Source organism: Lagopus leucura, unplaced genomic scaffold (genome assembly GCF_019238085.1).
Source record: "Lagopus leucura isolate 7727_CA_CO unplaced genomic scaffold, USGS_WTPT01 Super-Scaffold_100014, whole genome shotgun sequence".
NCBI classification, from domain to species: Eukaryota; Metazoa; Chordata; class Aves; order Galliformes; family Phasianidae; genus Lagopus; species Lagopus leucura.
Genome location: NW_024962268.1, coordinates 16,169,536 through 16,195,888, shown reverse-complemented (window position 1 = coordinate 16,195,888; position 26,353 = coordinate 16,169,536). Strand labels below are relative to the sequence as shown.

The 26,353-nt window shown below is 34.3% G+C and overlaps 1 protein-coding gene across 1 annotated transcript in view; it reads left to right on the top strand.

Annotated features, from left to right (window-relative positions):
- The window catches only part of SPEF2 (sperm flagellar 2), a 47,364-nt gene extending 38,165 nt beyond the window's left edge, over positions 1-9,199 (top strand). The window contains 8 exon segments of the mRNA XM_042875361.1: positions 785-923; positions 2,223-2,452; positions 6,883-8,075; positions 8,178-8,395; positions 8,482-8,689; positions 8,791-8,921; positions 9,029-9,173; positions 9,176-9,199. Coding sequence (XP_042731295.1) covers positions 785-923; positions 2,223-2,452; positions 6,883-8,075; positions 8,178-8,395; positions 8,482-8,689; positions 8,791-8,921; positions 9,029-9,173; positions 9,176-9,199 — 2,288 coding nt within the window.
- The last annotated feature ends 17,154 nt before the right edge of the window (positions 9,200-26,353 follow it).

Here is a 26,353-nt window from a genome sequence, read left to right as displayed (position 1 = left end):
CTTAATGCCTTTCAGTGCCTGTTCCATGTCTCTGTCAGTGCATTACCCAAGCTGTCTTTTCATCTGCTTGATATCCTTTTCCCTTTTGACATTGTAACATTTACTCATTTTCTGTATTAGTGTCAGTGAGAGACTCTCAGTTCTTCCCATTCTGAATTTTGAAATTCTCAAAGTTTTAAAAAATGTAATGTGAGTACTTAGCATAATTTTGGTAGAGATTATTTTCTTAGTGCTCATTAACCAAACTCTTTTCTAATGCAACCTGAGAATTAGAGTGTGAAATAGGCATGTGTAGGAAGCTTCAGGAAACAAACAAACAATCAAGAAAACAATGAGCTTGATTTTAAACAGCTGGAAGCTAGGGTAAAGATGAAGAAAATATTTTCATTATGAGTAACAAATATAATGATTAGAAATGTTTTATTTAAAATGTATCTGTATCATGATACACTCACATCATTATTCTTCTAGATCTGATTGCTATGTAGCATTTTGTTTTATGTCATGTATGCTTAAACATCCCCTGAAGCTCTGCTTCATTTTTATCAAGATATTTTTTACCTTGTGAATTCTTATGCTTAAAAAATGCACACTTTTTGTAGAACACATGGCGCAACTAGGATGATTCTGAAAGTAGTTCAAAATTCTGAGAACCTAAAGAAAAATTTTGCTGCCTATATATGGATTATTGTGTTAAACTTCAGATGCTTAAAATTATTTAAAAAATAATTTAAAATGTAATTAAAAATTATTATTACTTATAATAATAATAATATTTTAACAGAGAAAGCTACAAAAACTCGACTAAAACTTATAAAAGAAAAAGCTTTAGCATATGTTGAAGAGTTAACAATGAAAGCAGAAGAAGCTTATAAAGGTATGGAAAAGTGGCTTGGAGCAAGGTTCCTGGCAGAAATGTCCAGGTAATGTAAATCCAGTTTTGAACAGAAATATATTTTTAAATTAAGGGCTAGTAAAGATGTTTATATAGAAACAAATAATATGCAAAATGTATGTAGAAGATAATAATTTCATTTAATGTGCTAGAATTTAATTTTAAATTAAATAGCTGAATAGTAATGACGTGTTTCTTGGATGATTAGCAGGTTCTGCTGACTGTTATTATAGTCAGATGTTACCAGTCCTTCTGTTTTTCCAGACTAAGGATTTAGCAGATTTTTGAGCATCAGCAGACACCTGGATATTTTGCTTTTTAGCAGTATCACCATTTCAGTGGGTTCTGTCACTTTGGGTTGTGGGTTGATTTTTTGTGTGGGGAGTTGGGTTTTTTTGTTTTTTGATTTTTGGTGCTTTTTTTTTTTCCCCCTGTGCTATTACACATGCTGGAAATCTCTACCTGCTGTTATTACCATTGTGTGTAACTTTTATCAAAAATATTTCAAGGTTGATTGAAAAAAATAATCCTAACCTTGACTATTTTATTGTCCTAGTATTTAAAATATACTTGGCGCTGCTATATGACCCTTAGGCCATCTGTCTATGTCCACATCATTGAAGTATTTCATTCTCCATTATACCTTTCAAAAGTATCACTTTGCCTTTAGGAAAATGTTTTTGGTGCTTTTGGCTTGTACTAACTTTTAAACCATACTTTGGACAGTGCTAGAAGGTACACTGCAAGGTAGGCCCAAGACAAGAAACAGAAATGTAGAAATGTGAAAGCTCTAACAGGCAGTCTCTCAAAGTGTCTGAACTATATGTGCTAGCTTGTTCTGTTGGCTCTCCTGACAACAGCAGTGACACCCAAAGACATACACAAAGACAGCACGTGTTGGACAGTATGACTATGCCATCACATTTTAAACAGGAGTCCATATGCTCCACCAGAATGCTACCCTGGAAAGTGCTCTATCCAGGATTTATTTATTGGCAGTGCAGAGGGCAAGACATTGAGATAGCCTAAAAGATGATTACAAATGGAACATGTATGCACTGTCCCTAAAATTTAATAATAAAGAGTTTCATCCTTTCATGTTTTTCTATCTGGTCTCTTCTGTAGCTACCATTAGCATAAATTTCTTATCAGGCTAAAAGCTACTTGCAACCAGAGGAAGAATACACTTGATAACAATTTTGCTAAGTACTGAATGCACAAGGGATTTGTAATTATTGCTTCAGAGCACGTTAAAAATGCTAAAAATTGAATCTGTTATTAGTATCCTTTATGAAAAATAATTCTTTCTGCATTTATATTTTTGCAGTGTAGAAAAGCTGATTGAGGTAGGACGGCACCATATTGAAAGTTCCAGCAAAATCCAGTATGAAATGAATTTAGAAGAAAGAGATTTCTTCATCAGCAGTGATGTAAAATTGATTCCTGACCCTGTTCCTCCACCACGAGTTCCACTAATAGAGACTTCTGAAAGTAGTACTTTAACTATTTCACAACTTACCACACTTCATAAACATTTTCTGCAAGTGGCACCAAAAGGTAAGATAAAAATTTATTTTTCACTGCTGAAAAGCTGCTAGTTGTGCAACTGAAATTTAAAGTAACTGCCAGGGGTAACAAACATTAGTCACCTGTATTGTTAAAGATCATATCACAATAAACAATTGTGCTATATTTAGAAGGAAAGCCCCTGTATAGAATAGTAAAATATGACATACCGGACCACTTGAAATCTTTTAGTATCTTTGTTATGGGCTTTTTATATTCTCAAGACTATGTTCTTAATGTTCTTAATAGGTTGGTTATAAAGAAAGGGTTCTTTACAGAAAGGGTTGTTAAGCAGTGGAATAGGCTCCCCCAGGGAGTTGGTTTAGTGACCATCCCCGGTTGTGTTTAAGATTTGGATGTGGTGCACAGGGACATGATTTAGTGGTGGGCTGTTAGAGTTAGGGCAGCATGGTTAGGTTGTGGTTGGACTTGATGATCTTTAAGGTCTTTTCCAACCTGAGCAATTCTATGATTCTATGATTCTCCTAGCACATATCTGTATGCAGTATGATTTTCTAAGAGTGTTACATATCATACCTTGTAAATACAAGTCTTTAACTCATTTACTGATTCAGAGCTCAGTGAACAACTAAGTGGTATTATTTTAAAACATACTATTGAAGAAGCTGGTATTTTTATGAAATTATTACATAGGATCTATTATAGATGTTAACCATTATATTCTTCAGGTCAGTTTCTGTCAGTTGTCTAGGGGGATTTGCAAGTATTAACCCATATGTATTTTTTTTTGCAAGTATATTGTTTGCCTACTCTCTAATTATGGGAACTTTTGGCTTAGGACACTTAAAAATACTTTCTATCAAAAATTAATACTACTGTAAAAATATTATAAAATGATAATAATTTAGTAAGGCAGTTTTAAACTGAGATAGCAGGTAGTTAAGCACATACACAGAAGATTTAATTATTACTGTGTTCCGTATTATAATTGTAACTTTTGCGCAAGACTGTGAAACAGAATACGTAAACCTGTACTTATAGTTTTGAATTCAACTCTTTCAATATAGCAAGACCACAGAGGTACAGTGAAGTTGAATTTAATCCTTCATTTCATGTATATTATAGAGAAATTCCATAAGATGGAACAAGCACTCAAATGAACAAATGTTCAGCAGAAAATTGTTTAGAGTTTCTGTAGAGAAACAGTTATCATTCTGCTTATAGTATAAGAGTAGGCGTATAAGCATTTCAAAATCCTCTGCAGAGGTTAAAGTAGCAGGCAATGTTGTACATGTAATGCCATGTGAAACTGAAAGTCTGTACACTTGGAATCATTAGATAGTGTCCTAAAGGTAAAACACACTGTATAAGATACCAGCTTGGACTGGTCATTCACTTTAAGAGAGTTGTTCTGTTTTCATGTAATTTCTTCGTTAATTAAAATATCTAATACTATTTTTTTTCTAATACAATCTGTAAGATTCTTAATGTTTTTGAGACAGAGAACGAGTATTTTTATTGTGCACTTGTAATAGCTAGCAAAAAATACAAAATTAAGTATTTCTACAAAATTGTCTTTTTCATATTATATTCACTAAAACAATGAAACAACGAAACAAAACAAAATTTTTCTTATGGACTAGTTTGAAAGGTAAGTTTTTTTAAGATTATTAGAAGTTCCAAAATCAAGAAGCTCAGATAATGATTTTATTGCTAGTAGGCTATATCGTTCACACCAAGAATCCCAGATTTCCTAAGACAACCAGACCTTTTCAGTACCCAAACACAACATGAAGAGTTAAATCATTCCTCCCTTAGAAAATTGGGAAAATTTCTTTCCATTCTTTTGTCTCCCCTTGTTCAATACAATGCCCAACAGAAAATACATGCCTCTTTAGTCATTAGTCTCCCATCAAACAAAACAGAGAATACAATGAAGTATCCTACACACCGGCAGTGAAGCTGTTAGCAGCTACGTGCCCGAGTAAAACAAAGAGTAAAAAGGAAAGATTATTAGATAAGGAGAACTAAACATGCAACCAGTTTCCTCACAGGACATTTGGTAAATGTCAAAAGGATATCTTTTCAATTATATAATAAATTGACAATTTAAAAAAAATGGAATTACCAATGTAATTTAAAATGACTAGGTACTAACAAAGGAAATATTATAAAAATTATAAATAGTTCTGTGTTCCCTAGGAATTCAAAGTATTTAAGAGCTGCTGATACATCATAGACATCTTTGTTCTATCCTGCACACTTGGTTCTCCGTGGAGGCATATTACTCAGCATTCTAAGCATCGATGGACAAAAAATGTGACCTTTGCTGGACCTTCCTACCTACTGATGTGGTTTTTCATTTGATAAGGAAATATTTAAACATTTTCTTCTATTATTATGAGTGGTGTTGCTGCAGTTTAGGGTGACCCAGCAGTATTTGTTAATCTCACTAACTCCTTTGATCATTTTATTAGCAGTGCTTTAATATCTTGCCTTCGGAGTGTTCCCCTGTGGCAGGTCTGAAATGGAGCTGCTAACACATTTTTTTTTCTTTCTTCTACAGTCTCTTTGCATGCTGTCTGTTATAATGAACAAAATTAAACTAACCATCAGATATCATCTTCTTACATTCTCTTTAGTACTACATTCTTCATATGACCCATCTACTGTCATTGCTACTAGCATGCATCAGAAATTTCTGAAGATTATGCTAACGGTGTTTAATACAATCCAATTTTGGTAATGTTTTACAAGTCAGTAATACAATACAATCAAAATATCCCAGGCTTTTTTCTTCCATTTATAAGTGAATTTCACAAAGGAATTTTAAAGTGTATTTTTTTCACAGCAACAATCTTTGTGAGCAATCCATTCTGGATTAGAGAACAGATTATTTGTCTGTAACAATCTTCAGTCAAACTTCAGGGAATTTTATATCTCATATCCAAAAATTGCTTAAAATGCCTTTATAAAATCTGAAATGGTCTACTAAGACACGAATAGTAATTTTTATCAGTGTGATTCCAGATTTGTCAATCATAGAAGATAGTTGCTGACCAAACTGTAACACTTGTTTCTTTTTTTTTAATTTATTTTCTAATTGTAAACATTTCAGTTTAGGTTTATTGTGTTAATAGATTTGGAACAATAAGTATATCACATGTATTTATTTCTATTACTTTGCTGCCTTTTGAAGAATTGCTCACAATAGAGATGTATCTGAACTGCATGTTCCTAATACGTATATATTTAATATTGTGACACTTCAGGATGCTTATAATATAATGGGAACAAATAGTTCTCAGAAATTCTACAGTGCCTATATGAAAATTTACCCTTTGTACAATAAAAAAAGAATGAGGTACAAGGAGACTTTTTCCTTTCTATGATTGTCTTAATGTAAATGTTAATTGCGTCTTGGTTATTTGTTATTAAATGTTATTTGTAATTCTTGAGGTACAAACCACAAGGAGGATGGGAGGTTGTTATTAGGTCATTTCCTCAGTGCTTTACTTTGTTTTTTTTTCGCTTGTTTTTTTTTTGTTTTGTTTTGTTTTGTTTTGTTTTTTTGTTTTTTGTTTTTTTCTTTTTTTCTTTTTCCCAATAAATAGATTTCAACTTTTATTGCTTCAATTCTACTTGGAATTAGTCCAAATTATGCGACTGCCTTCTTTTTGAATTCATTACCGTATTGCAACTACCTATTAAAAGAATTATTAAATTACCTGCCAAAAGTAGAAGATTCATGAGGTCCAGACAGAAAATTTTCGAAAATGTTTGCTTATGCAATTACAAAATATGAGAATGACCATCTTAATAACAATTTGGAAAAACAATGTTGAGCACAACCTTAGTGCTTTGAATGTGTCTCAATTTTCAGAACAAAAAGTGAAACTTATGCAGTTCTTCTTTCTCAGAGCAGCAGAATTATATATATATATATAAGAACATCAGATCACTTAAATATGCACCTTGTTCATTCTGTGACAGATGTTTGATTATGTATTTTTGCAATTGCTCCAAGTAAATTTTTCTGTTAGTCATAATGGGTATAGTAACAGGCTTGTTAAATCAGTGTTATCTTCTGAAGATGTTTTTCCTAAAAGACAATTCTGAATTCTATTCCCTGACAGTTTTTCTCTATTTTAATAATGATTTTGATGCTGCTGCATTTTACTGGTTGCAAATTTTGAGATATCTATGCTAGTAAAAAAAAAAAAAAAAAAATCTGTAATCAAAACTTTTATGTTTTAAATCAAAACATTTCTTAGAAAGGTCTTGGGAGCTGTCCAAGTGATGTTGAAGATCTTGTTTTCACTTGTTTCTTTTTATGACCTTGAGAGTCACAATCTATTCCCAAATTAAAAAAATAAATATGGAATGAAAATAAAAAGTAAAATTGATCATTTATTAAATAAAAACCATTTTATATCTAGTTGTTTTTTTCTAAATTATAGCCATAAGAGCACTGAAGCAATTTAAAGGCAGGAGTAATTCTTCTAGCAAGAGAGAAGTTGATGACAGAGGGAAGGAAAAGAAAGCTTTGGAACATCCAAGAATAAAGAAGAATCGCCAGTTTCCAAAAATATGGCTGACAAAATACTCCTGGTTAAAATATGATGATGAAAGGGGAATAATGTTCTGTGCATTGTGTCGCAAGCATAATGTGGACTTGGGGGAAAGCATTCATAATTTTTGTTCTGGCACTGATGACTTCAAACTGGAATTTATAAATATACACCAGAACAGTGAAGCTCATGCTTGGGCTACCTGCATGGAAGCTGCCAGTACTGCTTCACCAAATACAGTTTCTGCTGAGCAGATGTTGAAGAGTATGAACTCCATAACAATAGGAAGAGTAGAAGGTACTTTTAGATCATGCCATGCAATTGCTAAATCTGGTTGGCCCTTTACAGACTTGGACTGGATCTGTGAACTAGATGATGCGAAGGGAACAGACATTGGTTCTGTATTCAGAAATGAAAAGTCAGTAAGAATGTTTATACATTTTATGGCTGAAGTAGAAAGAATATCTCTAAAAGAGAAACGGGAGAATTGTAAATTCTTTTCTCTTATCAGTGATGAATTCACAGATAGTATATTCAAATCAGTGGTGGTTGTCTATGTGCGCTTTGCAAATGAAGGAAAAGTTCACTGCCAGATTGTTGGGGTTCAACCTGTTCAAAACAATGATGCTTCAACTATAAAAAGTGCAATTGAGGAAACATTTCAAATAAATCTTCAGCTTAGCTTGGCAAGTCAAGACTGCTCAAGAAAATTAGTTGGATTTGGAAGCAATGGGACAGGTGTAATGACTGGTCAAAATGATGGAGTAGCTAATCTCGTGAGGGAAATTCAACCTTGTGTACAGTCTGTGCATTGTTTTGCTCACCGCCTAAGGCTGGCTTACAAGGGAGCACTGGAAAACATTCAGCTATACAGTATCTTAACCAGTGGCTTGAGAAATATGTACTACTTTTATCACAACTCTACTCTAAATAAGAAGAATCTCAAAGCTATATATGAAGCCATCAATTTACATCCAGCTATTCCATCTCGCATTGGAGGCTCCCAGCGGCTTCCTCGCCTACAGACAGCTCTACAGATTCTCCTTAAAGGTTATCCTGCATTTGTTCTACATCTGAATAAGGTAATTGATTTAAAAATTGGACGTCTGTTTCAGAAAAATTAATTGCTGTGGTTAACTTTGACCCATCTACCTGACACGTTCTATTACTGTTTTGATTTCCAGATTGAAGGAGATTCAAGGACCTCGAATAGGCAGAAAGACAAAGGCCTATTGTATCTCCTTCTGAAAATGGAGGTAGTCAAGTTTTCCCACTTCTTATTGGATGTCATCAATGTCCTCAACATTCTGTTGCGTGTTACTCTGGATCACAATTCCTCGATGGCAGATATATTTGCTACCACGCAGTCAACTGTGGAAACGCTCCAAATGTATCAAACAAGGTCTGACATTTCTAACAATGGAATTACAATCTTTTACAATATAGCAAAAGAGTAGTATATATTGTTTTGTACATTGTACCTTTCAGAGCTGGTCCAAAGGAACGCTTGATGGAGACCATTCAGTATTTTCATGGTCACCAGCTTGTTGGAAATGGAAATATTTCAGCAGTACGAACCAAAGTACTAAGTGATTTGGTGAAGAGATTAAGTGATTGTTTCTGTGATGCTAATCAAGATGTCTTGAAAGCAACTCTTATTGGAAGTTTTAAACTATGGCCTGACAAAATGAAACAAGGTATAGAACTGTGATAATGGCTTGCTGAAGAAGTGCTTGTTTGACTTTTTTTTTTTTTTTTTTTTTTTTTTTTTAACAACTGATATATTGTTTTCCCTCTGTTATAGAATTTGGTGAAAAGGAAGTATCTGTCTTGAGTAAACATTATGAAGCCATACTAAAAGCTGCTAGTGTGAAGATCAGTGAAGTTGGAACTGAATGGAGCATGCTGAAATTAGAGCTTTATAACAGGTAATAAGGATCCTGCATTTGCACCTGTTTTTTTGACTTACTTAAAAGGATTGTGAAAATACATCCAGTAATAGGCATAATTCTATAACTTTTACTTTGCTTTATAGATTTCAGAACATCCAGACCTTGACATGGGATTCAGTGAATGCACACTATTCAAAGAAGTATCCCAATATCCTGGCATTGGTAGATCTGATCCTAACTCTGCCAGCAAGCTCAGCTGAAACAGAGCAAAGCTTCAGTCAAATGGAATTCATCATGATGCATCTGCACTCTAAACTAATTTCTGAAAGTGTGACGACAGATCTTATGACAATCCAGATGAATTCTCCGGATATAGAAAAATTTGACCCCTGAGAAGCTATTAATTTGTGGAATATTATTTGGCAGAAAAATAGTATGACAATAAATGAAAATATGACAATAAATGAAAGATCAGTTTGCTCCTCTGAGTTTGATTTGGAGACTCAGAGTGAAAGTGATTAGATGTTTTCCTTCAAAATCATTCTTGTAACATCTATGAACAATTTACCAATATATCTTGCAAGATTAATGACTGTAAAATTTCTATCTTTTCCATAAAGTACTACAGTTATTTTTAAAAATAGCTTTTCTTTCTATGCTCTATTGAATCACTGGTAGCTTTTTATACTTGTCCTTCTTTTCTAGATTTCTTACAAATCTGAAAGTAATGAACGAAAAATATGCAGTACGTTGTGACCGTGTCTACAGCAGAGAGGCTACATTCAGAGAGGATGAGTCATAATTACCTGATCCTTTGTTGTGTTTAATCTAAGCCACTGATACATTATATCCACTTAATTTAGCCCTTATCTTTAATAGTTCAGGAAGTTTTATTCATTCTGAAAACCATTAGTTTCCTTTGATAAATTTGTGGGAAATCAGTGCATGATTGCTGTCAAATGATTGCTTGGCATCCTTAGCCTCTGAGTTAAGAATAATGACTTCTCTCCATATCTGAGTGTATTACTACTTCTAAATCTCTTAGAAATAGAGTTTAACATGACATTTCAAGTTTCTTGTCAGACTTGTCCTTCAGAAGACCTTTCTACATAGTACAAGGTAGTATAACGTAAAGACTTCTTCGGTAGTTCTGTAGTCCACTGCTGATAATTAATTGCATAAATCAGACTTCCCATAGCACATGCTCTTGCAACCAGGATATGAGTAATGTACTTCATAGCTTAAACCATTTAATTTTCATGTAAAAATATTTCAGTGAGGACTAGAATAAGAATGCTGTATCTTTCTAACATTGGAGTTGAAGATGATTGCTGTTCAGAGAATTTTCTGGTGTCATAATTTGCTATTATCTTCATGTTCTGAATGAAACTTTCTGCTCAGTTCCAGTCATTGAAAAGCATCCCAGCAGAATATGTTTAAAGAAAACTAGTAAGAAATTGTTAAAGGCTTTTCTTAGTTATGCCCAAACTGATGAACTAAAAATAATTTGGGGTAAATAATTTTGAAGTCTTTGACCTTTAAGTCAATCCTTTTCTAAACTGAGATTAACACTCTGCTTTTGATATAAGAAGTCTAGTAATTGCACAGGGTGTGATACATATAACTTTTCTATTTTTGCATATGTATTCATGCTACTTCTAGGTCTAAGTAGTTGTATATGTCAGAAACAGAATGTGTTTGAGTACTTACCTCTTTAAAATATCTTAATCCACAAGTAGAATTAACTTTCAGTTACTGAACAAAAGATCAGTACTGCATATTATATGGTAGATTATAAAAGATCATTGAAATATGTGCATTTGTGATTTCCCAGATAACAAAAATGTTCCTATATATTTTATCTAATAAGCAACAGGATATATAATATAGGGCGTGCCTTATTAGATGTATTGCATAGCTGTTTCCAAGGATTTTCTCTTTAAATTTTATAATGCCAGATTTTTTCCTTTGAAGTTTCAAATGGAAAAGTTCTAGGTATGATAAGAATGGAAAATATTTGGAAATATTACTTAGGAAGTCCAAGAGCAGAAGACGAAATCTGAAGTAACAAATAAAAGTAGATTTTGAATCTATAATTCTGAAGACACTTTTGTGATGCATGAGTGCAACATCACAATTTTTGGTGTTAGGATTGAATATAATAGGTAAACTGCCCTTGCCAATGAAATCTTAGTATCACAAAAAGTAAGAGGTATTGAAAGATTTGCAGTGAAATAAGACCAAGACAGACAATCTGTAGTCAATATTTGCCTCTCTTCACAGGTTTGTTAAAATACTCTCTTGCTTTTTATAACTATCTGAAGTATTTTGCTGAAGATAAAAATGATCTGCTATCATCCTTCCTGACGTTACCTACGGAGAAGAGTTTGTTACTGTGTTCTTTGTAATGCTTTGTTTTAATTGAATAGCTATTGTTATTTTCTCATGGCCTTCCATTTCTAGATAAAAATAGCAGAAGTCTTATAATAATGTCTCTCAGGTCATTTTTTAACTCTGTGATGATTCTTGCTTAGTTTCTATACGTCCATCAAGATCTTCAGATTCCAAGATTGTCTGTCAACAGAAACCTTAACACTGCAAATATTATTTCAAATTTCTTCCCATATACTTTTTGATGATATTGTAATCAACTAAAATCCCTAAAGCCTTTCTACAGAATTGTTAATTTGGTAGTATGACTCCCCTTGTGACATTTATGCAGTGCATTATTTCAGTACAGTGTAGCACTTAACATTTATTCTAATTGGATGTGTTCTTTTCATCGCAGGCTTTACCTCGAATGTGTAAAGTTCATTTTGAATTCTAATTCTGTATTCCAAAGTACCTGATGTCCTTTCAAGATTGATTTTATCTGCAGTATAATAAACGTAGTAATTTTTGCAGTCTGTTTCCTCAGTGCACTTTGATTTGCTTCTAGTTGTATTTAATTACTGGTTTTCTCAAATCTCTTCAGTTATTCTAACACTTACTGAATACTAATTCCTCTTCCATAATGTTTTCAATCCTTTCTTGTTAAGAATATAAACATATTGAATAAGTTTGTTTTCTATTTACGTCATTCAACAAAGATCTGTTGTTCTTTCCTTTTGGAATTAATGAAAAGATATTGTAAAGAGCATACATGTTTTGAAACCATTATTGTTAAATGGACAAAGAAAATTCTGGACTTGTTTTCTCATTCTAACCGGAGGACATTATCTCCTCCTACCACTTGCAGAGCCCCATTTGGAGATGACAGTCTTCTTTCTCAGCACCATCTGTGCAGCTACCCACTCACATCTCACCATGACTGTAGAGCAGCTCTGTGGCCTTAGCAATCTATGAAGAAAACTGACTAATTGTCTTTTGTCTTGTAATACGATGTGATATTTTTAAAAAGTTCTGTACAGTATAACATATAAATAAACACATTAAATCTAGACTTAATATTGAAGACTGAACTGAAGACAGTTATTTGAAATTTATTTTTAACATGCTTATGAGGGATCTCTTTTGAACCTTCCTAGTCCTCCCTAAGCACATCATGATGAGGTATTCCCTTATACCATACTTGAAATTTTTTGAACTACTATACCAATTTAATGACACTGTGGAATTTTCCCACATTAGGAGACTTCATAAGGAGGTAATTAAGAAACTATCATACAATACATCAGCAATTCTACATGTAGCATAGAGAAAGTAACTCACATTTACCACAGAAAAAGAAAATTGAGCAAATGCTACAGATCACCTAAGAGGGCTTGAGTATCTCACTGATTTGCCACAAGCTTACATCAACTAAGGTTAAAGTTACCTTTAAACTATGTCCTTACGTGTTAGACAATACAATATAAACAGTGATTAAAGTTTTAATCTCCAGTTTAATCTCCAGTTCTCCCACTTTAGACACTGTCTCTTCATTCAAGTTTGTTGATTTTCTTGTCCCTCAAATGTTTCTTGGATATATTTTGAAAATGTATAGTTACTTAGAGTAGAACCAACTACTCGGGGGTAAGTGCACTCATCCAAAGGTTGTAGTCTCAAGACAGCAGTGGCCATCAAGATGATAAAGATGAACTGGGGCCCCTCTCAGGAATCCTTTTATGCCTGCTAGGTTTGCAAATGCATTCTGCCAAGTCATAAAAAAGCGAGCTCACTTTAACAAGCTTGTCAAAAATAAGTTTTGTAGCCAAAATGTTCTTGCAGGAAAGGTAGGCTGGTTTGTCAGCAAAACAGGACTAACCCGTGAGAGGACAGGATATCATACTTCCTGATACCAGCCTTTGATTGTCATTGTGATGGCCTTGCACTAGAAGTGTTTAAGCCATACCCCAGGAAGTCAGAAAGTGCTTTCTGTTGGTCCTTTACAAGTTACTGGTCACCTTAAATACATAAATCAACAACTGTGTTTCAGTAATGACCTAAGTCACATGATTTTAAAAAGGTCTTCTTTCTCAAAATAGGTAACTTAAAAACTTTCAGAAGGTGGAAGATTGTCAGATTATTACTATTACTTTGCCAGTATTTTTCTCAGTTTTTGTTTTCATGCTGAAATTTATGTGAGACCATAAGGCTTAGAGTCCAGACGTTTTTCTCTTCTTTCTTCCTGTATCAATAGAACTCAAGATTTCCAAACCTGCATTTTTTCCTCTCCGAGGTTTTCTTCAATATTAAAATGTACTGAGAGCTTTACTCCTGATTTTCATATTGAAAGCAAACAGAAGAGGTTCCGTTCCTACTAATTCAAATTTTCCACAGGACTTTGAATGCTCACACTATCAAATGGATGTTCAAACACATTCTTCATGTTCCTGACACTTAAATGTTTCTTCGTAAACTTAATTTTCACTTCTCTCTTCCACTTCAAAGATGAATTCTATGTCTAAGCCACAGAACGTGCACAACAGCTCATTTTCAGAAGGACAAAATTTAGCTGCAGTAAGAAAAAAACAAAAACAAAAACAAAAAAAACAAACAAGCCACTTTTTCATTCTTGTATTTTACTGGTTGTGTTTGCTTTTAATTGTAGTCTGAAAACTTAACGTATTGACATTGTGAAAGCCAGCTTAGTCTCTCAAAATTTAGATCATTTCCATTTCTGATTGGACAGACTCGTATTGGTCTACTGTATGTTGTATTTTGGCATGCATATTTTTATGTTTTAATAATGCACATGAAGTTAAAAGATTCTGTTTGCTTGTAAGCCAATCCCATTTTACAAAACAAATTGGTTTTATTATCAATATGTATGTCATATATATGAGTTTATGTTGTGATTTGTTTAAAATAAAATGCAGAGCTATTTATCTAACTACCACGAACACATTCTTTGAAACTCTTTAAGCAATTTTCACTTCAAATTTTAACAGTGTTCTGTGTTTACCATCTTATTCTCTAGCCTCTGATTACTTTACAGAGTTGAGGTAAATATACAATTAATTAAAGTACAGCACAGTGAAAGAAAATGTTGGTAGATACTGAATGCACAGAACATGTGACTGGCATTTGTATTCACACATTTTTAACTGACAGCGTAGACTCATAGTATGGATTAGAGACCACAAAGGAGGTCAAGACAAGTATCAAGCTGCAGTTTGTGGAATATTTGTCATTTTGCTATTATGCAGGCCCCACATAAAATGACTTAGGTTGGAGTGGTTCTTACAGACCATCCAGTTGAACCCCCTGTTGTGGGCTGGTTCCCACTCACCAGAGCAGACTGCCCAGGATTCCATCCAACCCAGCTTTGAGTGCCTGCTGGGACGGGATTTACACAACCTCTCTGGGCAGACAGCGCAGTGCATCACCAATGGTTTATTTTGAATGAGAAAATATTACGTTTGGTTTCAAATATATTAACATTATGAATATTACAGAATAGCAGAACAAATAGGTTTCTGGTATGATCATTAAAATGAAAAAAGTAGATTCCCTTTAGCAAAGTGAGACTATTTTAAAAAGCAAAAATAATTTTTATATCAACTTTTATTTTACTAGGTTTCATACAAAAGGAAGTATTTATTGACATTTTTATAAATCTGACTAATTCAAGTCTTGGAACAAATTACCTTCCTGATGCATGGATGAACCTAACACTTACAGATGTAAGTTAACACCTACTTTCACTTCATCAGAAGTATTGGTGTAGAAAATGCAGCATTACCGTTCCTCTGACAAGGTCAATTATGCACTATTATCAATTTTTCCATAAAAATCTTATGTTTCTTCAGAGAAAGATTCTAGACGATGCTGTGCCAGCAATAAAATGCATCAGAACTGTATTTATTTACAATTTTCAAATCACATCACTTCTTCAGAGACAGTGGAAAATTCACTTAGAGGTGTTAAAGTAAGACAGTTTATGTTCTTTATTCAAAGAAAGGAGAATAAACTCTGGAGCTGCATGACCTTAAATTCTCTTACCCAAGATTTTCAGACTTAGAAATATTAAAAATTGTTATCTAGCCTTCCCTAACCTTTCATCACAGAACTCATTGTTAATTTTACTTTGGGATGTTCCTGGTAAGCATATGGAATGAAAAACTAGCATATGCTAATTTTAGCATATTTTGATAATTATTTCTGAGATGAAGTCACAATTCACGTGAAGGTCTTAACTGGACTTTAAAGGGGAGAAAGAGCTTTATTGAACTATTCTTCAAACAGGTGAATTGCATGATTAACCCATTTAAAAATTGCTGAGTGATTGAATTTTGTGAAAACTAGTCATACCTATCCTCAGTATATGAAAAATCTGATCTCAAAACAAGAAATTAGTTATAATGGGAAAATACAAATCAAACATTCAATCTGTTAATAGAGCACATGTGTGTGTACCTCAGTGTTCTTTATTCCTTAATAACTCTTCATGCTTATAAGTGCTATTTTTGTTTTTCTTGTTTCCCTTGAAAGAGTTTCCTTAATAGCATGGCTTTAAAAGGAGACTTGTACATTTATAGTGAAAGCCATAATTTCTATGCCAAAGGAAACAAATGAAGCATAGAGTACTGTGTATGTTTATTCTGCACAAGGTGTTCTGAACTGAACTCACCATTTCATCATTTCAGTGGGTGACAGGAGAATTTCAAATTAGGCTTCAGATTATAGAAAGCAGTGCTATACCTGCCAATATTTGGCAGATGGCATCTACGCAATTAAATTCACTCAGTCTGTAAAAGGCTCTGATCCATGTAAATATATTTCCTTCTTTGAGAATTCCAGTCTGGGGCAAATCAGTCATTTGATTAAGAAATGTTTATGTGAAGCAGAAAATTGTATAGAGCAGCACAGTAAATTCACATTACAGCAGCAGTGATAAATGAACTGTGCCAGCTTTGTTACTTCCAAACCTCACTGAAGGTAGGAAGAGGTGGGAGGTGGTCGCTTTATGTGTTTATGTTTGAGGGAAGCAGTCTGGGGTAATCCTCAAATGCTTCTCTCATGAGGATATGGTGCACAAGTACGTGAAGGCAGTGGGATACATCAGGTTTTTACTATACAAAGGCTCTTATTTCCTAAGTAGAATTATGGCTGTGCTTGCATTGGAGATATTATAAAGTAACTATGAGCTCTAATTTTCATAAATGTATCGGTGTAGCTACACAATGTAGACAAAGATGAAGTAGAAATAGCTCCTGATTCTTTATAGATCTTTGAAATCTTGCTGTAAAACCTTACATATTTATGTGCCTTTATGCATACATATTTGAAAACATGTATTATTTTCTTTTTATAGTTACAAAATCTGGCAACTGCATTCAGTATGAACACAGAACTGATTGACTGGCGCAGATTCATGTTATCAGCTGCACAGCCTTGGCCAGTGCCATCTGTGACACAACTTCTCAAAACCCTCCATAACTTCATGTCAGTTGATGTAGCTGGATCAGGCTTTGTTACACTGGAATACTATATGCAGGTGATAATTCTTTTCTCAGTAATGTTCTCTTTTCTTCAGTAATATTTTATTGTTAATCTCTTTGAATGGAATAATGTATTGTGAGGTTTATTCGCACTCAAGCATTCAGCCTGCATTTTATTTGGTTTGTTATTTGAGGGTGATTCCAGTGAAAATAATCTGCAGAAAATTGAAGGCCTGACATCTGTTTTATCCATATATGGTAGTTACACTAATCAGAGTAATTAAGCTTTCTTTTTACTTCCATTTCTATTTATTTGAGCCATAAACTAATTTCAGATTTTCAAGTGAAAATAATTATTATTTTCAAGTGAAAATAATTCCTGTTCTAAAGAAATTATTTCATCAGCATTTTAACTACTATGAGCTGTCTCTGCATATAACTGACACTATTCAAGAGCAGAGGGATAAAAAAAATTGCCCCAAACAGAAACGAGAATTCTAATTTGGTCACAGTAACTCTACTTCGATGAAATATTTTGAGGATTTTTCCAGTAATGAACTTTTGCAAGTGAAGGTGATTTTTCATACCTTGAACACATAGGAAATTAAAAAATTCTTTGACCTATTCTTTCCTTTAAAGAAAGCTGCTATTTAAATCTGCTAGCCAAGCAGTTTTTCAGGAAACAAGTTTCATGAAGGTGTATTACAAATACTTTTTTTTTTTTTTCTTTTAACAATGCTGACCTACTTTTACCTATCAAATTTTCACTTTGGATTTTTAATATTAATTAGGATGACTCTTAAAATTTGCGTTAGCCAATTTGTATGTAGTTCTTCATATACAGATGTATGCATGTATGCTCAAAAATTCCCCAGTTCTGTCAGTTCATACTTGTGTAGTGATACTGAAGTTATTTTCAAAACATTTTAGATCAATTTCAGAGAATCTTTTTTGAAGTTGGTTTGTTAACCGTGTGGGATTAGTTTTCTTCCAAAATTAAATAAAGCTACATTAATTCATAACCCTATCTGTTTCAGAACTTCTTTGATTAAATTAAAACTTCCAGCAGACTCCCATCTCACCCCAGACTGCCAAAAAACAAAACAAAACAAAAATAAAATCCAAATTCTGCAAAGCCATAAAATCCACAAAACATGCAGTTGTATTTGTTGAACTATTTGTCTACTTTTCTTTTTAAATTTGAGAGTTTAAAAATAAGCATGTTTAAGGCATGCAAGGCTGCAATTTTTTTAAGACAGAATCCTAATTAAAAACAAATTCAGCTGAGCAACATGTCTGCATACTTCTGAATCAAAACTGCCTCAAAGTCTGCTTAAGGTGAACAAGAAACTGTGTGCATTCAATTTGTTTATAGAACTTTTTTTGTGAGCTTTTCCCTGAGAATGATTTGTAGACTTGTTACTTAAGGACTAAATAGGACTAGAAGGTTCAGAAACGCATAGGTAATTTTCAGCTGAAGCTACTTTTTCGGAAGAGACCTATATAGGTATGCATATAACTTAAAATGCTCAAGAGAACATTTTGGGAACATCCAGAGGCTATTCAAAGAAATTCAGTTAAATAGTAATTAAGAGTCTGCACTGCTCTGAAGATTTTATTCAACAATGGAGTCATATTGCAAATAAAAGTTGTCAATGTCTTTTTGTTTGAGAATAGAGCCTGAACTGTCTTCATTTTAAAATATCACGAAAATTCTGTATATCTGCTATGTATTTGGAATTAATGCATTTACAGCTATTAAAAGAATAGGAACACTTTTTTTTTTTTTTTTTTTTTTTTTTTTTTTTTTTTTTTGATTTAAGTAAAATTTAGCCCTCTAGTTTATTAAGAAGATATGAATTGTTTTTATTGCATTTTTAATATCAACTTAGGGCAATTTGTGTCAAATTTCATTAGGTCATTACTACTGCCATTTTCTTCTAATTTCATGCTTGAAAAAAATGACTCATGTTCTGTAGAACATAGTGTACTAGAGAATTAATAAGTCAGTGCAGCCTATAAAAATAAGAACAATAGTTGAGTAAGATTAAATACTTGTTCAACCACCCCATATTGTCTACCATGTGATTTATTTCTAGAAAAGGATCTCAGAAACAACAAAAATTTTACTTTCTTGCTGTTAGTTTGTCAGTTTTCCCCTATACCTTGCATGGAGAAAAAAAAAAAAAAAATCTTAGAATCTTTTGATTTTTTCCTATTTCATTGCCATGCTTAGTAAAGAAAGCACACAAAAAAGTGCAAAATTTTGTACAAATGAGATTGTACCAATTTGTCTGAAACATGGAAAAGTATGTAGCTAGTAAAATACTATCTTCATCACAATCTTTTCACGATGTTTACACTGAAAGATTGTTGCACCTTTTATTTAGTACCTGTGATTCATAAGATTACCAACTATTTGCAAATCTTATTTGCCCCGTAAACAAAACAGGGAATATACAAAGATTTAGAATTGTGTCTATGAATAAAAGTGAAGACAAACTTTATTCTCTGCTTTAGTACTGAGACTTACATGCATGCAAAATTTTGCGAAACTTTGATTTACTGATTTTATATTACTGTCCTAACAAGGAACAATGACAAGCAACATTTGGTTAAGATAACAGGAAGAGCCTTCCATGGGGGATTTGAGGTGCCCCACTGTCTGCACTTCTGCTAGTAAACTAGATAGTTCTAGAGAACACCTGAAGGTGGTGGAACTCGATAGTTCTTACTGTGACTTTCTTTGCACCATTTCTAGCTTGGTTTAACAAGACTCAATTATGAGCAAGTGAGTTTTTCTGTAATTACCTGTTCTTGGCCATCCCATCTTAGAAGGTAGGATCTGGCAGAAGTTTCTTTACAACTACCTCATTCATTTACACAATTTTCACGAACATAGTGTCAGTTCTATGCCACTCCACTTCCCATAGTTCTGAAATTATCTATCTAAAGTTGAAGGAGTTACTTTATTTGTTCACTGTCATGGTGAATTAGTAACAAATTCAGCTTGATTAAATTCAACAGTTGAGCTCTCGGAAATCTACATAGGTCACACTGAAAATAACACCTCATTTATTTCCATGGAAACTGCTTCAGATAAAGGAGCAAAATAACACTATACGACAGAGCAAATTCTCATCTCCTAAACAGTGTCTTTCAACACAGTTGCCACCACTAGTTATGCATTTTCACCAGCAATGAATAAGAGCTTGACATGTTACACTTGTAAAAATCTGCATGGCTGACCAGAACATGTCGCTGCTGCCACTGCTGAGAACTACTTAGCCCTCTCTGTGCTCCCATTCACTCTTTCATCTCCATAAACACTCAGCAAGTGTTGATAAACGTCAACGAGTGATATTTTTCTGCATGGAGGAATTCAGTGACACACCTTTGCTACATGCATATGTCCATGTCAGGCACCATTCTGTCAGACTGCCCCTCTGCTGTCATCTGTTACACAGCAAAAGAAATGTAACTGAAAGTCTGTCTCTTACGTTTTGGGCCAATGTAATAATGTAGGAGGCGTTATGTTCAGAGTAGCCCTTGTATTTTTAAAACATTTTTTATTATTTTTGGAGCATGAAGACTGCTTAATTTTAATATGTGAAACTAAATGACTTTTTTTTCTTTTTTTTTTTTTTTAGTTTGGTTTATGGTTTAATGGAAATGAAGATCTAAGCATAACAAAAGATTGCACAGAACATTTACCTTTTGATAAGTTAGGAAATCTCTTAAAAGTAAGTTTAAAAACAGCCATTTAGAAGAGACCACTCACTTTTCCAACTCCATTCTGAGGTTCCCCAAAGAGGGATGGATGCCCCATCCCCAGAGGTGTTTAAGGCCTTGTTAGATGGGGCCTGGGCAATCTGATCTAGTACTTGATGTAGCAGCTGGCAGCCCTGCCTGCGGCAGGGGGTTGGAACTTGATGACCCTTGAGGTGTGTTTCAACACAAGCTATTCTATGATTCTTTAATTTTTTCTTGGGTTTCCTCTTCCATAATTGCTGCAATGCTTGAGTGGCTTTTGAGGTCAGGTGGTGATACTTCAGAATCTGATTTCCAAATATAAAAAAATAATAAGAAATAGAGAAGGCAGAAACAGGAATCTATGAATTGTCTTTCAGTATTTTAAACCATAGTCAACTCAGAATTCCTGTTTTCTGTTGAACTGCATTAATTTTACTGCACAGTGACCAGCTTTGTAAAGAATAAGAGAAAAACGATACCTATGTCAAAGCTCAAGAACATCCCTGTGGAAGTGTAGATATAATTTGAAAATAGGAAGCAGTTTTTGAGCTAATTTGTTGTGATACCACATTTTTTGAATTTCTTCTTGTTCTCTGAAAGTCACCACTTAAGAAAGAGCATGTCTGATTTATCTCAATTTATATAGCCTTTACTCATTTTTAAGAAATAGCATCACTATTCAACAGTCCTTACTTTATTTCATCATTTTCTGTACAGCCTGTGGTTTGTATTTGATCAAATGTCATTCGTAGAGATTAATTTATGTATTTCTGTCCTTTTGTAGTTTTTCTTCAGTTTATTTGCTGATACTGGAAGAGTTCCTGCACTGCTCAACTATTCTGAGATGTTATTTTACTTTGCTTCCCACTCTGATCCTATTGAAGGTGTTTACAGAGCACTTAGCATAGCTACTAGAAAATACATACACAGAAAAGAAGAAGGGTTTCTCGTATGTGAGGTAAAATATTATAATAAAATAATATAGGTATACATATAAATAAATAACAGTGGTGATTGCAAATCACAGATTAGCTAGATTTCTGTAAATATTTGTGTAGTGTATATCTCCAACTCTCTCAAACACTCCCTCTGACTTCATGGGAACTCAGAAAATATTCCCACTGACTTGAATAACAATACTCAGAAGTATTTTTCCTGAAGTCTTAAATTTTGCTTGTTAAATAATTACTAAGGTTGAAGATATTTCTTGGTAACTGCAAATTGCAAAAATGAACTGAGGACATTATTTGATCTAATCTTTGGCAATTATGTCCAGCTATGAGGACAAAGAAGTGAGACTATGATGTGACCTATGATATAATCATCGGGGATAGATATAAAAGTGGTTTCCTTACCATTCTTACTTTCTTTCCCACTATGTTTCTTTGGGATACTTAAAAATACATACAATTTTGTTATTATTTTTTAGTTGTCCAGTTTGTCTGTAAATCAGAGGAGTTAGTAAGACTGAATTTAATATTAGATAATTGTCTAAATTGTTTTTAGAGCAATGATGAATGTATTGTCATATCAAGTGAAGCTGAGCTTTTGAACGTTTTTAGTGTTTATGAAGTATGTTATTATTTTCCCATTTTTTTAAGGACTTAGAACTGCCATTTCTGCACTGTATGCATCACCTACACATTACTGAAGTATAATTCGCTTTTTGAAACCTACTATACATATCTGTAAACACCTTGGAAAGAGCTCACTCCTTTAGATAATAAAATGCTTCATTAGTTCCAATTGACTAGAGTCAGAGGGAGGCAATCAAAATTTTAAAACTGTCAGTGGGTGAGTGTGAATATGAGAAAGTCTTTTTCACATTATATTTGTCTTTAAAAGTCAGACCTTGGGGTACTCTTCCTCCTAACCTGGAAGTGTTAGATAGAGAGCAGAATAAGCCTCCCACCTATTCAGGTGGAAACAGTTAAAGACCTTCTAGTCTACCTGAACTGTCATAAATCCATGGAGCTAGATGGGATCTGGGAGGTGACTGCCAAGCTGCTTTCTACCATCTATTAGTGTTTGTGATAAACCAGAGAAGTCCCAGAGGATTGGAGGCTTGCCAATGTGACTCCTATTTACAAGAAGGGTTGTAAGGAGGATCTAGGGAACTACAGGCCTGTTAGCCTGATCTCAGTGCCATGAAAGATTATGGAGCAGATCATTTGAGAGAGATCACGGGGCATGTTCAAAACCATGGGCGATTCAGGCCCAGGTGTCATGGATTCATGAAAAGTGGGTCCTGCTTGGCCAACCTGATTTCTTTCTACGATCAAGTGGCCCATCTGGTAGATTAGGGAAAGTCTACCTTGTCTTCAGCAAAGCCTTTGGCACTGTCTCCCACAGCATTCTCCTGGAGAAGCTGGCAACCCGTGGCTTGGACAGATACACTCTGCTGGGTAAAGAACTGACTGGAGGGCCATGCCCAGAAAGTGGTGTTGAAGGAAGTCACAACCAGCTGGTGACTGGTCACAAATGGTGTTCCACAGAGTTTGGAACTGGGGCCTGTTTGATATCTTTATTGATGACCCAGACGAGGGGATTGAGTGCATCTTCAGTAGTTCACATATGACATCAAATTGGCAGGAAGTGTCCATCACCCTGGGGGTAGGAAGGCCCTACAGAGGAGTCTGGACAGGCTGGATCACTGAGCTGAAGTCAGTGGGATGAAGTTCAACCAGGCCAAATGCCAAGTCCTACACTTTTGGCCACAACAAGCCCAGGCAACACTGCAGTCTTGGTGCAAATTTTCTGGCAGACAGTATGGAAAATATGGATCTGTGAGTGTTGGTCAATGCTCAGCTAAGCATGAACGAACACTGTGCCCCAGTGGCCAAGAAGGCCAAAGGTATCATGTTTTGTATCAGAAATAGTGTTGCCAAAAGGAGCAAGGAAGTGATTACCCCTCTGTATTCAGCTCTGGTGAGGCCACACAGTGAGTATTGTGTTCAGTTTTGAGCCCCTCACTGCAGGAAAGACATTAAGGCCCTGGAGCACGTCCAGAGAAAGGCAATGAAACTCGTGAGAGGTCTGGAGCACAAGTCTTAAAGGAGTGACTGAGAAGACTGTAGAAGAGAAGGCTCAGGGGAGACCTTAATTATCTGTGCAACTACCTGAAGGGAGGTTGTGTAGAGGTGGGAGTTGGCCTCTTCACTTGTGTAAGTAGTGCTAGGAATAGAAGAAACCTCCCAAAATTGCACCAAGGAATGTTCAGATTGGATATTAGGAAAAATTTCTTCTCCGAGAGAGTGATCAAGCACTGGAATGGGCTGTCCAGGGAGGTGGTTGAGTCATTGTCCCTGGAGTTGTTCGAGAAACGTTTAGATGTGATAGTAAGGGACATGGTTTAGTGGGGAAGTATTAGTGGTAGATGGAGTCTTGGACTGGATGATCTTGGATGTCTTTTCCAATCATGGTGATTCTATGATTCCGTGATTTTGTGGTTCTAGGAACTCAGTATTCTAAATTCCTGTGAAAAGTTCTAGATCTCATGATGTTGGATACAAAACAACATGACCCGTTTTCTCTGCTTTATGGTTTTTTTTGTTTGTTTTGGTTCTGTTTTGTTGGGATATCTGTAACTTTATAAGTAACTGCACATCACCTATATGTCAGAGCATCCTTTGACCACATCACAGGTGGGAGGGAAGTATTTCTAGTTTAGAAACAACAACATGTATCTGAGGGACAAAGTTTATAACCCATTCAATCCAAGAATTTAGTCTTACTGAGATACCCACTCAATTTTTTAACAATGTGAATCTGTGCTATGTCTTAATATATGTTTTCCAGTGTATCATATAGACAATTTTTTCGCCTACTTCATCTTTGGAGAGTCCCTTAGTAAACTAGAATTAGATGTTAAATGAACAGTTGTATGTAGATTTTCTTTATAATTGACTTTATAATTGACTTTTGTAAATTGATGAGTTGCAGTTTAGGTAATGCATGCTTTTAATCCTTCTTTTTTTCTAATACCACCTGTTTTATATATATACAATCCTTTACAATCCTGCTGAACACTGCAGATAATAAAACCTCATTTCTCTAAGGGAAATGAGAGTTTATACCACTGGCTTCAGTAAGACTAGCTTTTCATCCAGGATTTTCAAGAACCACAAGGGAGCAAAAAGTAAATTATGAGTTGATACTGTGTTGTCTTTGATGCAGCGTAGTTCTATCAAATAGAAAGACTTAAATACCTGAAGACATCCAAAACAATATTCACCTTAAAAATATGAACCTAAACTATTGTCTACCAGTAGTTGCTTACATGGTATCTAAATCTCCAAGCTCTCTTCTACTGGAAATCCAATAAATATTATCAATGGAATATTTGTCAGCGAAACAGATAGAGCTACCCAATTCATTACCAGCTTACCACTGAGATTTTAGTGGCTCTACATAGGAAGTTACCTAAAGAATTTAAATTTAATAATAAAAATGAGACAAAACACATCCTAGAGATTTCCATTACTTGTACCGACTTCAAATGCTTAGCTTTTAAGCATGAAAAAGGTTGCTATTGGACTTGTGTAGCTATTTCATGAAATGTAAATGGTTTACTGGGAGTGCTGTACTTAAGAGCTGATGTTTTTATATTCTCCAGTGCTAATTATTAAAAAACTGTCTCAGTAACTCTGCTACTTGTGTACTGTAAAAAAAAAAAGTATCAAAGGTTAAGATATGTAATATTAATATGGCTGAATCTCAGCAGTCTGTTCTTTGTAATAATAAAAAAATGTTATGTTGAATTAAATGGTATTTCCTATTGTTCTTAGTGGTTATCTTACACAAAGTGAACTAATGTAGACAGAGTGAACTTTGTGAGGACCTTTCTTGTCTTTATGGTCAGAAATGTCTTGAGTGGTGGTTTGTTGTTGTTTTCAATTCAGTTTGGCCACATCTAATATTACCACAAAGATATCTCATGGCTTGTTTATACTGTGTTCAGTTTAGGGCCCCTCACTACGGGAAGGACATTGAGTTCCTTAAGCATGTGAAGAGAAACACAATTAAGCTGGTAAAAAGACAAGCAAAAAAGAAGGAATGACTGAGGGAAAAGGGGTTGGATAAGAGGAGGCTGAAGGGAAACCTCATTGCTCTCTACAGCATCCTGATAGGAGGCTGCAGCCTCTTTTCTCAGGTGACAAGCGATAGAACATGAATAAATTTTAATATTTAATAATTTTAATATGCATCTCAATTTGCACCCGACTAACCTAGGGGAGGTTAGTTTGATTTCAGGAAGAACTTCTTCATAAACAGGGTGGTCAAGCATTGGAACAGACTGCCCTAGGAAACAGAGGAATCCCTATCCCTGGAACTATTTAAGGGATGTATATTTATGGGATCTAAATCAGATGGTTTAGTGGTGGGAACTTGAAAGTTAAGCTGAAGGTTGAACTTAATGATTTTGAAGATCTTTTCCAACCTAGATGATTCAGTGAATTCTATGAATTACTAAGTTTATTCTGACATAAATACAAAAATAGAGTTCTTGGTAGAGTGCTGTAACTATTATAAATTGTAACTACGAAGTATTTTTATGTTTTGTTGTTCTGGAAAAAATAAATTTCTCAGAGGAACATTGTCAAGATTCTTGGAAAAAGCTGATTTTTCAATTTCTACTGATGTCACTGTTGTAGATATTTCTAAGCTTTCAATAACTGTTCCTTCATCTTATAGTTCAGCGGATGATTTATATATGATGATGATTTTTGTTTTGCAAGAACCAAAGTTTGGACATATAACCAATTGATCCCTAATAAATGTCTAAATGAAACATATCTTGCTGACAGACTATCACTTTATGTTATGCTTGTCTTATTTTCTTAGACTTTT